The 17,502-nt window shown below is 39.9% G+C and overlaps 1 protein-coding gene across 6 annotated transcripts in view; it reads right to left on the bottom strand.

Moving 5' to 3' along the window:
* eys (eyes shut homolog) overlaps positions 1-17,502 on the bottom strand; it is a 307,886-nt gene that overhangs the window by 140,005 nt on the left and 150,379 nt on the right. For all 6 annotated transcript variants that reach the window (XM_049472628.1, XM_049472623.1, XM_049472625.1 and 3 more), the window contains 5 exons: positions 15,266-15,411; positions 10,627-10,798; positions 9,421-9,499; positions 5,850-6,049; positions 545-669 (listed from right to left, as the gene is read on the bottom strand). In XM_049472628.1, the coding sequence (XP_049328585.1) occupies positions 545-669; positions 5,850-6,049; positions 9,421-9,499; positions 10,627-10,798; positions 15,266-15,411 (722 nt within the window). The remainder of the gene's footprint in view (positions 1-544; positions 670-5,849; positions 6,050-9,420; positions 9,500-10,626; positions 10,799-15,265; positions 15,412-17,502) is intronic.

Here is a 17,502-nt window from a genome sequence, read left to right as displayed (position 1 = left end):
GCAGCTACCTGGACATCTTCTTTTTTAATTTTAATTACTTTGTAAATGAATAGTGAAGTGATCCAGATTATTAAAGAACACAGGGAAACATAGTCACTTTATCACTAATAATATCCTGTTCAACAAACGTAACTCTTGTGCTTCTATTCTTTCTTTAGTTGGCCCTGATGAGTGCCAGTTTCATCAGTATTGATGTTGTTTGCGCCGCCTGCATTTTGGGATACTTTCAAAGTTCTTAAAATTCTTCTTTTTGGATTGACTCAAGTTTTTTTTCTTTACTTAGTTGAGTAGTTATTGCCAACTCTACCTCTTTACAACTTCACAACTGATGCTCTCAAACACATTAGGAGGTAAAACCTCTTGACAAGGCACAGCTGTTAACTGAAAGACTGAATTCCAGGTGACTAAATCCCTATGTTTTCTTTGATAATTTTGATGATCTACAAACATTTTAAAATCATGTGTCCAAACTTTTCACTGGTCCTGTATATATGCATAATTGTTTGTCTTTGGATGAATGGGAGCTGGAGTGAAGGTGGCTCACCTGGTCTGCAGTGGCACCGGTAGCCGTTGATGAGGTCTTGGCAGATGGCTCCGTGGAAGCATGGCTCGGAGCAGCACTCGTTCACGTCCACCTCGCAGAAATCCCCCGCGAACCCCGCCGGACACCTGCGGCAAAGAGACCCGGCGTTAAAGAGCGCGGGAAGAAGAGCCAGCCTGTCAAAATAAACTCTCTCTCTCCTCCTGAATGAAGATGAAAGAGAGCGGTTACGACGTGTCGCGCCACAGCCGCGAGCCTGCCAGAGCCGGAGAAAGCTCAAAAAGAAGGTGGGGGGGACGGAATTGGAGACATATGGTCCGGTAAGCTGGTGGAAGCTGTACCTCCCAGATGGTGCTCAAGCTGAGAAACACCTCATTAGTGAAAAGTTTGTCAGAAAACAGCCAACATTAAAGCGTCTCTTCAAACGATGAAGATGGGCCTCAATTATCTGACTGCAAACGATGAGATGAGCGCTGATACTGACGCTCCTCGGCTGACGCTGACGCTCTGTAAAACATATGAGACGTAATGTATGAAATTAAGATATCCTATTTTAAATAGGTATACGTTAATTTTTACTCCCTAATCACATAAAATAAGAGCCCTATTCTGAATCAGTTTCTCTGATTTTGCTATTTATAGGTTTATGTTTGAGTAAAATGAACATTGTTGTTTTATTCTATAAACTACAGACAACATTTCTCCCAAATTCCACATAAAAATATTCTCATTTAGAGCATTTATTTACAGAAAATGAGAAATGGCTTTCAGACCTCAAATAATGCAGAAAACAAGTTCATATTCATAAAGTTTTAAGAGTTCAGAAATCAATATTTGGTGGAATAACCCTGGTTTTTAATCAGTTTTTTTCAAGCATCTTGGCATCATGTTCTCCTTCACCAGTCTTACACACTGCTTTTGGATAACTTAGTTATTAGAAGTTCAGTTTTTAGTTTGATGACTTGTGATCATCCACCTTCCGTTTGATTATATTGCAGAGGTTTTCAATTGGGTCAAATCAAAGAAACTCATCATTTGTAAGTAGTCTCAAAGCTTTATATGTCCCCTTGTTGTGGAACAATGTTGTGGAACTGATTCAAATTCCGCAACATTAACTTTATTGTCTTCTTTTATCTACCGATGTTTAAAGGAATGACTTGTCTGCTTAGGGTCGTTGTCTTGCTGCATGACCCACATCCCCCTGAGCTTCATAGCACACATGCCATAGTATCTGCGTATCTTCACGGAAACTCCGGAATGAATTATTTTTAAATGCAAATTTGCTACAGGTGCATCACAAAAATTTGAATATCTTTAAGTTATTTTATTTTAGTAATTTAGTTAAAAATGTGAAACTCATACATTATATAGATTTATTACACACAGAGTGATCTATTTTAGGCGTTTATTTATTTTATTGTTGATGATTATGACTTACAGCCAATGAAAACCCCAAAAATCAGTGTCTCCGAAAATTAGAATATTATATTAAGACCAATTGGTACTTCTGGCAGTGTGGGCAGTGTGCCAAGTTCTGCTGGAAAATGAAATCCATCACTGATTGGTGGAAACTTCACACTAGACCTCGAGCAGTTTGGACTGTGTGTCTCTCCACTCTTCCTCCAGACTCTGATCCCCTGATTTACTTCAAATGAAATGTAAAATGTACTGATGATCAGTGATGGTTTGTTTGGAGAGTCATGTCTGTCATCTGCTGGTGTTGATCCACTGTGTTTTATTATCAAGTCTAAAGTCAGTGCAGTTTTGTTTTCCCACAAAATCTTACAGAACTTCATGCTTCCCTCTGCTGATGACAACTTTTATGGAGACGTGGATTTCATTTTCCAGCAGGACTTGGCACACTGCCCACACTTTTTGGGTTTTCATTGGCAGTAAGCCATAATCATCAAGAAATAAACGCTTAAAATAGATCACTCTGTGTGTAATACATCTATATAAGATATACGAGGTTCACATTTTCAACTGAATTACTGAAATAAAGTAACTTTTCAATGATATTCTAATTTAGTAGTTCAGATTGTGCTATTCGTGGGCGGAATATGTAGAAATTTATGGAAACGAATGAAGATTGCATGATTTATACATTGTGGCATATGGCCAGTTCTGCATGAACACGTTCTACACCTTGTATTTATGAGAAACAGGTGTGAATAATAAGTTAGTGTATCACAGTAAGACCACCTTTACCCACCTGTACCTGCAGCAGAGAACCTGGTTCAGCCCTCAGAACGCTCTGAGAGGCTCTGAGTACGTGGGTGAGAAGATCCAGAGCTCTACAGGCCTTGATACAGCAGCAGTGTTTGCTGCAGACGCCGGTTATTGTTTTCTACATTCTATTTTCTGAGCGGCTGTGAGTGTTGTATAATACAATGCTGTATTGTATAACGTGTGGAGGGAAGAATACGCTGATTAACGCTGCGGTATCTTCGTTACCGAGCTCGCCTCGCTTCTTTTGATCACAGTTTGTTGACAGCTCCACTTTTTCACTGCATATTTTAAAGTCTTAAACAATGCACCAGTCTGTGTGAACTCAGCGCATTAATATGACTGCACTGAGTCAGATACATACTGTATAATATACAGCTCCAGACCACTTCAGTTTCTCAATCAGTTTCTCTGATTTTGCTATTTATAGGTTTATGTTTGAGTAAAATTAACATGTTTTATTCTATAAACTACAGACAACATTTCTCCCAAATTACAAATAAAAATATTATATATTTAGAGCATTTATTTACAGAAAATGAGTAAAGATGCAGAGCTTTCAGATCTCAAATAATGCAAAGAAAAAAACAAGTTCATATTCATAAAGTTTTAGGAGTTCAGAAATCAATATTTGGTGGAATAACCCTGATTTTTAATCACATTTTTTTTTCATGCATCTTCACATCATGTTCTCCTCCACCAGTCTTACACACTGCTTTTGGATAACTTTATGCTACTCACTAGTGGTGCAAATATTTAAGCAGTTCAGTTTGGTTTGATGGCTTGTGATCATCCATCTTCCTCTTGTTATATTCCATTATATTCCAGAGGTTTTCAATTTAATAAAATCAAAACTAATTATTAGATCAGATCAGAGCGAGATCTAACAGTGATCAGACAGAGATCAGACAGAAATCAGACAGAGATCAGACGGAGATCAGACGGAGATCAGACGGAGATCAGACGGAGATCAGACAGAGATCAGACGGAGATCAGACGGAGATCAGACGGAGATCAGACAGAGATCCCTCGGAGATCAGACGGAAATAATACGGAGATTACTCGGAGATCAGACTGAGATCAGATGGAGATCAGACGGAGATCAGAAGGGGATGAGATAGAGATCAGACAGACATCAGAGGGGGATGAGATAGAGATCAGACAGACATCAGAGGGGGAAGAGATAGAGATCAGACAGAGATCAGACGGAGATGAGCAGATCTTTCGGTGGTGTAGGATCAGAGGGTTAGCGCTGTTGCAGATTGTACTGTACTATATAAGAACCGTCAGTGTTGACAGGAAGTGAGACAGAACAGACTGCTAACAGTGATGAAACACAGCACTGCTGTTTCCACACTCACCCCCAGGGCTTCTGGGTGCGCAGCGAGACGCCCGTCTCACAGCCATGCCTGCAGCAAGCCTGAGAGTCTGAGGCCAGGAGTACAGAGCATTCTGCAGGAGTATCACTGCGCTGTGCTGTCCCATCATTTACACACAGATAGTACCCAACATGCAATTTTAGGGAAATAGGATGAAGCTTGTGTCGTGTTTCTATGGATACGGGCTCAAGCCTTTGATAAATACGCATATGTCAATATATTAAAAGGCACTTTATTAAGATTATTTAAAATGAATGTAAAATTCACATTAAAACAGAAAATAATAATAAAGAGAAATGTGAATTTTCTAAATTAAAGTAATAAAAAATGCAGAGCAATTTTGAAAGGTGGCTAAAGTGTTTCTGAGGTGTTGCTGGTTGCTAGGGTAGAGGTGGGAGGGTTCTAATGCTTTTACTAATTCTACTAATCTAATTACTATATTGTAGTTGCTAAGCTGCTAATAGATGTAGCTATGGTATACATGGTGGTTGCTAGTAGGCAGTTAGTTTCTTAGGTGTTTCTAGGCTGTTGCTGAGGTTTTTATCTGCGGTTGGCAAGGTGTTACTATACTGCAGCTGTTGGTTGCTTTGTAGCTGCTAATATTTTATTATGTGTTTGCTATGTTAACAGTTGGTTGCTAAGGCTGTCGCTAAGGCTGTGGGTAGCTGACTTTTAAGGTATTACTAGGCTGGTGCTGAAGCGTTGTTCTGCTGGTATAGCTGTTGATTGCTAAGGCATTGCTAGGCTGTTGCTGAGGCCTTGCTCTGCAGGTATAGCTGATGTTGGTTGCTAAGGCGTTGCCAGGCTGTTGCTGAGGCGTTGCTCTGCTGGTATGGCTGTTGGATGCTAAGGCATTGCTAGGCTGTTGCTGAGGTATTGGCCTACTGGTATAGCTGTTGGTCACTAAGGACTTTGTGGTTGCTAATGATTCATTATGTGGTTGCTATGGTAACTTGTGTTCTGACAAGCACTTTCTAACGTGATGTTAAGGCAGTTGCTAACATTTAGTTGCTACTAGGAGATTCCTTGATGACGTTATGGTGAAGTTGTTGGTTGCTAAGGTGTTGCTAGGTGGTTTCAGGTGATTCTAGCTAGATGTGTGCTACAGGTGGTTGTTGAACGATCGGTAGTGCTTTGGTAAGCACTACCGATCGTTCAACATTATTGGTATAAAAGTGGAGAGGGAAGGATTTCAGTTTTATGTTTGAGGGAAATATCGTAATGGTTTTATTCGGATGGACGACGCGTCCCCCCGGTCTTCAGATATCTGTATTTGTGTGGCGACGGGGGAACAGCAGACAGCATTAGCGCTTAGCTAATCAGCAGGTCTGGACAGAGGGGAAGGAATCAATCCCCTGAGGATATTTTGTTATGGCTAAAAGGCCGTAATGAGGGAGTACTGGGCGAGTTCGGATACACGCCACGGTGCCGTTTTACTCCAGCACACTTAAACGATTGCACCGCAGCAGCTGCTTCATAATCATCACTCTGGCAACCCAGCAGACGTTTAATTGGAGAGAAGGCAGGGAAATAGATTGGGATGTACGCTGCCCTCTCGAAAGGCCTGAGGAATTAGGACGAGGCGTACGGAGCGGTGATTAAACACGACCGAAGCTAAGACCAGATGTTTCCAGACTGGAGGAGAAAGCAATTACAGGCGTTTATAAATCAGTGATCCAGACGACGGTGAAGCGTTTGTTCACCTGCATGTAAAATTGGACCCCGGGCCGTCCACGCAGGTCCCGCCGTTAAAGCAGAGCGAGAAGTTAGAGAGCTTCTGCAGGCAGACGTCCAGGTCCAGCTCACAGTGTTTACCGCTGTAGCCCTGGATACAGATACAGGCGTATTTATCCAGCAAGTCCACGCAGGAGCCGCCGTTCAGACAGGGCCGAGAGCCACACTCCTGCAGACAAACCAACAGAGAAAACACCAGACCTATCAACTTTACACAGCTTTACCTTTACTTATAGATTAGTGACCCAGCTAAACCACAAAACCCAAAACCCTGTTTTCCACTGGAGATATGGAGCTACAGAATCAGGGGTTTGGAGGAACTGAACACTGAAACGTACTTTATTCAGAAATAATCAATCAATCAAGACTCAACAGTCTGTGTAACAAATAGCAGTTTCATTATCTGACTGTATCAAGATCAATTCAAAATAAAGAAGAAGAAATGGGTCTGTCTCTTACTCTCTCTCTTTTGCTTGTGCCATCTGTCTGTCTGTCTCTCTCTCTCTCTTTTTTACTCGCACCATCTGTCTGTATGTCTCTCACTCTCTCTTTCGCTCTCATGTCTGTCTATCTGTTTGTCTCTCTCTCTCTCTCTCTCTCTCTCTCTCTCACTTACGCCGTCTGTCTGTCCCGCTCTCTTTTGCTTGCGACATCGCTGTCTCTCTCCCTCTCTCTCTCTCTCTCATGCTGTCTGTCTATCTGTCTCTCTCTCTCTCATGCTGTCTGTCTGTTCCTCTCTCTCTCGTTCTCTATCCTTCACTTGCGCCATCTGTCTCTCCCTCTCACTTTCACTCTCTCTCTTTCACTTGCGCCGTCTGTCTGTCCCTCTCTCTTTCGCTCTCTCTCTTTCACTTGCGCCATCTGTCTGTCTCTCTCTCTCTCGTTCTCGCTCTTTCACTTGCGCCATCTGTCTGTCTCTCTCTCTCTCTCTCGTTCTCGCTCTTTCACTTGCGCCATCTGTCTGTCCCTCTCTTTTTCGCTCTCTCTCTTTCACTTGCGCCATCTGTCTGTCCCTCTCTCTTTCGCTCTCTCTCTTTCACTTGCGCCGTCTGTCTGTCCCTCTCTCTTTCGCTCTCTCTCTTTCACTTGCGCCGTCTGTCTGTCCCTCTCTCTTTCGTTCTCTCTTTTTTGCTCGCGCCATCTGTCTGTCCCCCTCTCTTTTGCTCTCTCTCTTTAACTTGCATCATCTGTCTCTCTCTCTCTTTAGCTCTCTTTTGCTTGTGCCGTCTGTCTGTCTCTCTTATGCTCGCTCTCTCTTAATTTTAATAAGTTAATAAAGGTGAGGATGCACAGAAAGCCAAACGTTTTTCCACCAAACGTATCGAAAACGCACCAAAGACGTACCAAAATACCGTGAATTTTCTGTACCGGTACACCCCTATTTTCCAACACTTCCAGCGTTCCTGTGATTTACGGCGGCCTTATTAAATTAGAGGCTTAATACTAATTAATCCACCCAATCTAATAATAAATAAATGGGTAAAACGTGAGGCTTAGGGAAGGTGCATGCTGCAGAATGAGTCATTAGGTGGGGAAGCAGCAGCAGCAGCAGCTAATGATTTACTCCTGAGGAAGTTCCTCTCGGCCTCAGTAAGAAGACCATTGTTTTATCTCCAGGGTCCGTTTGAGGTTGTGGTGAGTTTTAAATCAATTAAGCGTTCGAGCAGCTCTCGCTCTCTAATCAGGGCCGCGTACAGAGCGTTCACCGCGCTCGCGCTGCGCCGGCATCGCCGTCCTGAGCCCGAGACACCCGGAACAAAGCCCGTCACTCAGCCGAGCGGCGGCGCCGGGTTATGATGTACGGTCTATACAGCCGGTATTGACAGTGCGTAATGATGAATAATAATGCAGTGTAATTACTGTGGCACTGCCGCCGCCGGAGGAGGAACGGTCCTCTGGGGGAACCGGAGAACGGTCCGGTACAGCAGGCCAGTATAATCTGCTGCATAACAGCCGCGCAGGTTTGATGTAAGAGACTCTTTCAATAGCGAATTCTAATGAATTTTAATGGGATTTTACTGAAGAAACAGCAAAACATGACAGCTGTTCCTGGCTATCCTGTACTGGATCTCAATTACCGCTAAATGACAGTTAAGCTCCGTTCGGATGGGATTAGTTTTACACAGGGAGGTGGGCTGAAGTCATTATTATGATTATTATTATTATACAGAGAGAGTTTCTCAGTCATTTTTACTTCAGCTAAGATACAAACACCAGTTTTCTATTGGAACTATTGGCTAAAGTTGAAGTATTTTGGTAGAATGGCTCAGTTTTTCCCTTATTTCAAATATAATCAATCAAACAAAACACAAAAACCCTACTTTTACACCGGAACTATTGCCTAAAGTAGAAGTAATTGTGGTAGAAGCACTACTTTGCATTTTTTTTGCATTTGCAAAATCAAATTAATGAACCAAGACCCAAACAATACTTTAACATTGGAACTATTGGCTAAATTAGACGTATTTCGGTAGAATTGCTCAGTTTTTCTCTTATTTCAGATAAAATGAATCAACGCAAACACTACTTACACTACTTTCATTTACATTGGAACGGTTTCTTTAGCCACTGTGTCATTTTAAAGACCTTTAGGAGATGAATTTAATACTTTTTCAGAAATTATTCTTTAGATATGTTGTGTCATATCAACAAAAAATATCCTGAAATATTGTTAAATTATATTAGGGCCCAAAAAAATGCTTTTTTGTAACTTTTGATACCAGGAATGCTGTTTAGGAAAACGTACATAAATAATGTAATAAAAAAATAATAATAAATTCCATGTATAAATGTGCAAACAAAATAACTTTAAACTATAACTGTTTTGTAAATTTAACTAATTGCAAAAGTAACATATATAATTATAAACATTAATAGAAACTACTTAAAACACTGAAAAAATAGCATTTGTTACCTGTCACCACTCTATAACTGTAAACTTTACCATGAAATATAATTATTAAAATCCTTCAGAAATATTAAACTAACAGGAGTGAGTTCCATTAACAGGAGTCATTTTTTTGTCTTAAATATCAATTATTTAAAGATGCAGTCAACCATTTCTTTAAAATAAAGATTTTTTTTGAGAGAAAATCTAAAGAATTAGTGGACTTGCTTTTAAACATGCTTTTCTTTTTTAAATGTCACATCTTCAGATTAGAAACCTGAGATTAACCAGTACATGTTGAACTAAGTTAAACAAGGATAAAAAATTTATTTTTTTAATTTGGAAGAGTTACAACAAGCAAATGCACCCATTCGGTGGATTGGACCATATATTTTATTTCTTTTAACTTATTTGTTATATTATGTATTTATTAACTGAATCTTGTTATTAAATACCAGAAAACAGCATAATTCAGATCTGAAATGATTCATGTGAAACAAATCCATGAAAATCTTTTGAATATTATAGAAATTCTGCGTCTGAATAATAAGAATCCATTACATAACATACAGTAACTGCAGTGCTAAACCCAGAGGCATCATCCTGCTCTCAGTAAACAAACCCTGAAGAATGAAGAATCTGATGAGACTCACATCAACATTAGTCTCGCATCTGAGTCCACTCCATCCCGTCTCACAGTGACAGCGGTACCCGTCGATCCCGTCCGTGCAGCTGCAGAGAGAAAGCTGTGCTTAATGCTCTCAGACAACTTCAAACTCCAGCTTTATGCAGGATGATTTATTAGAGATGATTGTCAAAACAGATGAGGCCACCAATCACCAGCTTCGACCGCCGGCAGACGTCTGTCTGAGGATCAGCTGCTCCCAGACGCCCGCATTTTACATAATAGCAGCTGTTCAATAACGTCGGGTCATTTTAGGAGATCATTACACAATCACCTGAGTCATTTCTGACCGTATATAACCGTACAGAGCCTGTTCATCACCTGAAAGTTCAGAAAAGTACTGATATTAATCTGCTTCCCACCTGTTTAATCATTATCCCAACTCATCATCTCCTGAGTACTAATCACAGACACCTGTTCCTTTATTTATGTGTTGTATATGTATAGTATAAACCTGACAAAACTTTCAGCAACCTCATCTACCATCCTCCCAACTCATCATCTCCTGAGTACTAATCACAGACACCTGTTCCTTTATTTATGTGTTGTATATGTATAGTATAAACCTGACAAAACTTTCAGCAACCTCATCTACCATCCTCCCAACTCATCATCTCCTGAGTACTAATCACAGACACCTGTTATATCGTTTTTAAGTTTAGGATAAAATCTTTTTTACACTGTTAAGTTTAGAGCATTTTTCCTTTTCCTATAAAGTTGCTTGTTTGGAAATATAAGATTTTGATGTTGTTTTTCCAGCAGTCAGGTATTTTTTTTTTTATACAGACTCAGTGCTGCTGGGAAATCCCACTCCTTTATTGTATTAAATAATCTGGGTTTACCGAGAGAACACACACACACACACACACACACACACCCCCCTATACTGGCTCCATCGGAAACACTTAGCATTAGCGGCATTAGCACGTCTCAGTTAAGTCAAATGTTGAACTTGGCTGGAGCCTCCAGGAGGCAGAGGCAGGTGGTAATGAGTTATTTGGGCTTGTTTGCCGAGTGCTAGCAGACTGGCAAACAGCTAATTGAGACGGAGCTGACAGGGACTCGGGCGTGTTTAATTGGTGCCGGGAAGCTTGCGGCCGCGGCGCGACGGTCAATTAGGAAGCGCTTCATCACGCGGCGGCGTGTTTGATAGGGTACGGACAGGCTCACGCACCTCCCGTGAACGCAGGGGCCGGAGGCGCATTCGTCAATGTCGCTGCCGCAGTCCGAGCCCATGTACCCGCCGGAGCACAGGCACTGGTACCCGTTCTGCCCGTCCACACAGCGCCCGCCGTTACGGCACGGACTGGAGATACACTCGTCCACGTTCAGCTCGCACCGTGGACCTGCGGAGAGAGATACACGTTACATTAACATTAACTTTATAAACACCTCCTCCTTTATACACCCTTTATTATATATATGTTCTATATGTTCTACACACGTGTGACTAGAACAACACTACTGAAAGAAACACATGATTAGGGTAGCACTGCTGCGTGAAATGTATTTTGCTTTGTTGGGACTAAATTGTAGTTTTGTGTTGGCTTTTTCTTAAAAAAATATATATATATATTATAGCCATAAAACTTTTCATGTTTGTTTAGCAAATTTAATGAAAACTTCAATAAAAAGCAGTTCAGTAAACAGTATTCAAATATATGTATTACTAGTATAGCACTGCCGAGGTAAATTCATGATTAGAATAGCATTGTTGAGATACAGTAAATGTATGATTAGAATAGCAATGCTGAGTTACAGTAAACGATAGTATATGATTACAATAGCATTGCTGAGGTAAACTTATGGAAAAAACAGCACTACTCAGGTAAATGGATTGTGAAAATCTGGATTCTGCGCTGAGATCAAGGTCGACACTGTTGACGCTGGTCAGCAGCGATTAATTAAAGTTTATTTCAGTAACTCCGGGCTGAACACGCAGCGTAAAGAACAGAGTTTGATTCGGGCGGCGTCTCTCGACCCGTCGTGTTGTTCGGAGCCTCGCAGGCAGAGTAAATAAATAAATAAACGAGCGGGAAAAATAACAATGAGGCACATCATTAACATTTTATAATTAAAAGGTTTCTCCCGGCTGCCCGTTCACAGGAGCCGCTAATTCCCTCAGTACGGACACGCCATTTAAGTTGTAATGAATTTATTTCTGTCAGGCGAGCTGCTGCACAAACAATGATGACGGAGTGTTACGGTATTGACCCGCCATGAATTATTGCTGTGAAGCTTAAATTAACCCGGGAAAAAGAGTAAAGTGGATTTTGGTGTTTTCTCTGGTATTGATGGAGCTTCTTACAGAGTGTTTATTAGTTTTAGTTATTTATTTAAACAAAAAAGAAAAAAAATGTCTAGACTATTCAGTCGTAACATTAAAATATTTTTATTTATTGTTTTTCTACATAGTAAATGAATAGTGAAGTGATCCAGACTATGAAGGAGCACATAAGGAATCATATAGTAACTTAAAAGTGTTAAACAAACCCCAAATGTTCCAAAATAACTTGTGCTTTCCAAGGTTGGTAATACCGGTAATTAACTTATCCTGTCCTGATGAGTGCCAGTTCAATCATTGTAATGTTTTTGATGGTCTTGAAATTCTAATGAATTTTTTTCAGTTTTTTTTATTGTTTTAATCAAATACTAACCTTTTTTTTTTTTTTACTTTTTCTTTAAATTTTTTGTACCCTTAGCCAAGGCAAGTCTACATTTACAATCTTGCAATCTTGTTTGTATATTTCCATTTTATAGGGCCCAGGAAATCTATAATCAAGTTGATTTGTTCTGCTAATTCATTTTTTCCAATTCAGATTTTCAGTTTTCATCAAACTTTATGTTCCTACATATAACAATTAGGTTTAAGACAAGATAATCAAGTAAAAATAGCTATGTTTAGTAAAAAATGTACATATTAACACACATTAGCATTAGATTTACAGCAGCAGTGTTGAGGGTTAATGGGATTATGGGAAGTTCTCTGACGGGTGGATAAATAAAGCGTAGTGATGGAAAGTGAGGAGCGGGGGCGGGGGGTGGTGAGGGTTGGGGGGTGAGATTATGGATCAGTAATGTTTAATCCCAGCGTTCAGTTTCTTAAAGAACAGCACAGCGCTCATCTACCAAACCACCTAATCTCCTCCCCCTGCCTCAATTACCCCTCTCCACACAAACCTCCTAAATCCACTCTGAGAGAGACACAGAGAACAACAGAGCAGAGAGAAAAAAGAAAAAAGAAAGAGAGAGAGAGGGAATACAGTATCAGAGATAGAAGCACTGCTGAGGTTTTATACTGCATTCAGTCCTGTATAATCTACACCACAAACATCTGCATCTATTCATACTGACAGAGAGAGAGAGAGAGAGAGAGAGAGAGAGAGAGAGAGAAAACAGAGAGATAAAACAGAGAGACATACAAAGAGAAAGAAAGTGAGATGGAAAGAGAATGGGAGAGAGAGATAAAGAGAAAGAGAGAAATTGAAAGAGAGATACAAAGATAAAAAGAGAGAGAGAGACAGAGACAGAGATAAAAAGAGAACGAGAGAGAGGTGGAGCAAAATAGATAAAAAGAGAGAGAAAAAATAGAGACAGATAAAAAGACAAAGAGACAGGTAGAGAGAGAGGGGGAGAAAGAGGAAAAAAGCAAGAAAGAAAAAAAGAGATAAAAAGAGAGAGAGGAATAGAAAGCAAAAGAGAAAGAGAGAAAAAGAAAGCAAGAGAGAGAGAGAAATAGAAAGCAAGAAAGAGAGAAATTGAATGGAGAGGGAAATATAAATCAAGAGAGAGAAACAGAAAACAAGAGAAATAGCAAGTCAAAAGAGAGAAATAGAAAACGAGAGAGAAAAAGAAAGCAAGTGAGACAGAAATCAAGACAGAGAGACAGATAGAAAACAAGAAACAAAAATAGAGAGAAATAGAAATTGAGAGAGAGAGAGAAAAAACAGAAAGCAAGAGTGAGAAATTAAAAGGGGTAGAGAGAAAGATGCAGAGCTTTCAGACCTCAAATAATGAAAAGAAATCAAGTTCATATTCATAAAGTTTTAAGAGTTCAGAAATAATCAATATTTGGTGGAATAACCCTGGTTTTTAATCACAGTTTTTTTCATGCATCTTGGCATCATGTTCTCCTCCTCCACCAGTCTTACACACTGCTTTTGGATAACTTTATTATCCACCTTCCTCTCGATTATATTACAGATCTGTATATGCAGTATAAGTATGTTTTAAGAGTGTTTATAGTGCACTATTTAGAAACGCAGCAGTACTGCAGGAATTGAAGTGGCTGGAGTGGCACCGGTATATAAGTATATTGAGTTTTTTCATACGCACTTTCTTTATTCCTCTTTCTTTGCGTTTTGCGGCAGCGCGGCGCGTTTTATTAGGGCAAATATTTCCTGTGAAGCTCCGGTCGGCCGAGCCAATGTGGAATAGGTGGCGTGTCCGGGCTCTCGGGGGACACGTCTCTCCTGCGAGGGGAGAAAGTAATGACTGGTACGAGGCTGAACAGGGGGCCTAATAATAAAAGCTGCTTCTTGGGGAATTGGGGCTGGTGTGTCAGGATGAGCGCCTGTTCCTCTGAGAGGGTTTCTGCTCTCTCCTGGAGGAAAAGGATAAATTGATGATGCAGTGCTGAGGACAAATGAAATTAATCTTGGGCTCAGGCTGACAGCGGTCAAGATTAGGTGGTCTTAACTATAGAGAGCGTCGATATCCCTCTATCCGGATAGGAAAGAGAGTAAATAAACAAAAGAACAAAAGTCTGGGAGAAGAAAATAAAAAAAAAACAAATGGTACCAGTTTAAAATAAGACTAAAATAGGTATTATTGATTAGGTTGTAAATGCTTTAAAAATCACTGATTAACAGTTACAACACATCAATTAAAAAGGCAACAGTGATCCGTCGTTTGCTTATTTATTTAATTCAACTTAGTCATTTAATTTATAGTAAATAGTTAATCATGCTTACAAATATATTAATATGACAGGTTTATGGAAAACACAAAGTAAGATCAGTATTTTGGAAGATCTGAGTTTTTTTAAGTATTTGCAACCCAATTAATAACCATTAATAAACTCGATAATAAACCATTCATAAACCCTTTATAAAGGTAGTCTTATTTTAAAGTGGTACCAAAACAATAATAGCAGAAAAGAACGGTTAACTGTGTTTATTCCAGTGGAACAGAATCCAGTCAGCACTACAGCTTAGATCGGGCCCAAAAAATCCAGTCCAACTAAACTTAACCCGCCCCAAACCTGTTAATATGAGCCCGAACCAGATTTAAACCCGACATTTTTTTTTTAAGTAAGTAGAGCGTTAAATCTGAGCTTTTTAAAAACATTTCCGAGCTATTTAAATTAGCAAAATCTGTTCAGAGTTCAGAATGATGTTCATTAACATTGCAACACTGAAGAAGCACAGACCTATTATTTAAGAACATTGTTTATTAAGAACAGATCTCTGAAAGATTAAATAAAACACAATGCAAACAACGATCCACAGCCTAATCAGCCGTTTTCAGTACCGTTTTCTTTGCATTTATTTTCATCGTAAAACCCAGACTCGTCCATCAGAGTGCCAGACAGAGAATACATAAATAATGCCATTATGAGCGTAATGGAAATGTTTGTACAGTGATGTTTCACACAGTTGTTTTGTAATTTTGTCTCTAAAGACCACCACAATAAAGTTTTCTGTTTGATTAAATGATGTGGGAAATCTTTCCGATAATCTGTGGGTTTTCTAATCCCGCTAATGTGGTCTAGTGTAGTTTACTATGTTCTAATGTGTTTGGTGGAGACCTACCAGTAAAGCCGGGACTGCACACACACATGAAGTTGCCAGGTTGGTTGATACACACTCCATCGTGGAGGCAGGGCGAGATCTCACACTCGTCCACATCCAAATCACACAGGGCTCCGAAGAATCCAGGCGGGCAGGAGCATCGGAAGCTAAAAAAAACAAAATATTATATATCATTTTTATTATATTGCAAAAACTATTATTTTGTCTGAATTCACACACATGAATTTGAGGTGCATGCCATTCTTAATCCATACTTTTGGTTTAAAACAATTGGTCCACACTTTAATGCTATAATAGCTTCAACTCTTCTGGGAAGGCTTTGCACAAGGTTTAGGAGAGTTTTAAGCTGGATTTCAAAGTTCTCATTAATGTCTTTATGTAGCTTGAAATTGACCAAAATCTCTTGATCAGCTGAAGCATTAAGAGTTCTTTTCACTGGAACTAAGGACAGAGCCCAAATTCTGAAAAAACAACCCCACACCATAATCATAATGATCCCCCCTCTACCAAATTTTACACTCAGCACAATGCAGTACTGCAGAGTATTAGTAGAAGCTTCTAATTTTACTTTTAAACTAACTGGTAATCCTAGGTTCACCTACTTCTACCACTCACAAATATGCAATATTAGATCACTTAGAATGACTTGTATGCTTAGTTAGGGTCATTGTCCTGGTGCATGATCCACCTTCTAATTTCACTTTTAAAATAACTGCTAATCCTAGAGGGTCAGTGTAACATTTCAGTTCAATTTTCTGACCGTTTCAGGCTAAATTTGAACTTAGAAATTTGGGTATAAAACTTATTTACTTTTTAAAATTTTCCATTTACTCTGGTGCAGAAGAAATGTGTCTGTTTTCCTATCATTGGATTTTTTTATTTCTGCCTTCAAATAACAGAATAAAAAAATAAAAACACACTTTTACCACTCACAGATATGCAATATTGAGTCATTTTCCTCAATAAATAAATTAAAAAGTATAATATTTTGTGTCTCATTTATTTAACTGGACTCTCTTTATGCACTTTTAGGACTTTTTTAGGTCATGTTTATGCAGAAATATCGAACATTTATTTAAAGGGTTCACAAACTGTTAGTATTTATGCATTTAACAACATTTTGTTGTGACTATGCATAAAGCTGAAATAAAGAGTTTTTAAACAAGCACTGACTGCCATTCAAACACTAACGAATGGAGACCCACGGTCAACATCAACATCACACATGGCCGTCGCTGCTCGAACCACGCCGGTATAGCAAAGTGCATAGCTGATCAAAAGCTGCAGTGCGTTAATGTATTCACCCCTGCGTTCTCTCGTGTGGTTAATCATTGTGTAGAGTAAATAAATAAATAACCCTCCATAAAGCTACAGAAAGCAGTTAGTGTTGCCCTCGCTTGGCCCGGTGCTCTGACCCCTCCGGCTGCCGATCCGTCCAGAGATTTTACAGTTTAGAAACCAACAGCAGAAAGCTGGGAACGGCTTAACGAGCATCCTTCACAAAAACACTCGAAATAAAGAAAAATAAAGGAAAATATTCACTGTTAGGCTTTTATTTTTTATCTTTTAGAAGCCTATAGAGCTGATTCTCACACTTCTGATTATCTCTGGTATTTATGTTCCTCTTAAAACTTTATGAATATGAACTTGTTTTCTTTGCATTATTTGAGGTCTGAAAGTTCTGCACCTTTTTTTTTGTTGTTATTTCAGCCATTTCTCATTTTCTGTAAATAAATGCTCTAAATGAGAATATTTTTATTTGTAATTTGGGAGAAATGTTGTCTGTAGTTTATAGAATAAAACAACAATGTTCATTTTACTCAAACATAAACCTATAAATAGCAAAATCAGGGAAACTGATTTAGAAACTGAAGTGATCTCTTAAGCTTCGGTGTGGTCTGGTTTCTATCAGAGATAACCGTCGCGGGGGAAACCAGGCGAGACGTGAACTCCACCTGCAGTGAACTCCCAGGGCCCAGGCGATTTGGGGGGGAGGGGGCGCTACGTTGCGGAGCGGGCGGTCGCGCGGGAGTCGCCGTGACGATGGGAGACGGGGCGAAGACAAACCATTTAGGACCTAAATTGGCCCTGGGACTCCTCGGCCCATCTGTCGGCCGGCGGCGCCGAGGCCCCGGGGTGCTTATTAAGCCTGCGAGGAGAAGCTCCGGCGCGGGGAGGCCAATCTACGGCCATGATGGGTTCCCCGCCGAATCCGGTGCAGCCGGCGTATGTGTGTC

The sequence above is a fragment of the Astyanax mexicanus genome, chromosome 25, assembly GCF_023375975.1.
Source record: "Astyanax mexicanus isolate ESR-SI-001 chromosome 25, AstMex3_surface, whole genome shotgun sequence".
Lineage (NCBI taxonomy): Eukaryota > Metazoa > Chordata > Actinopteri > Characiformes > Acestrorhamphidae > Astyanax > Astyanax mexicanus.
This window is presented reverse-complemented; position numbering and strand designations above follow the sequence as displayed.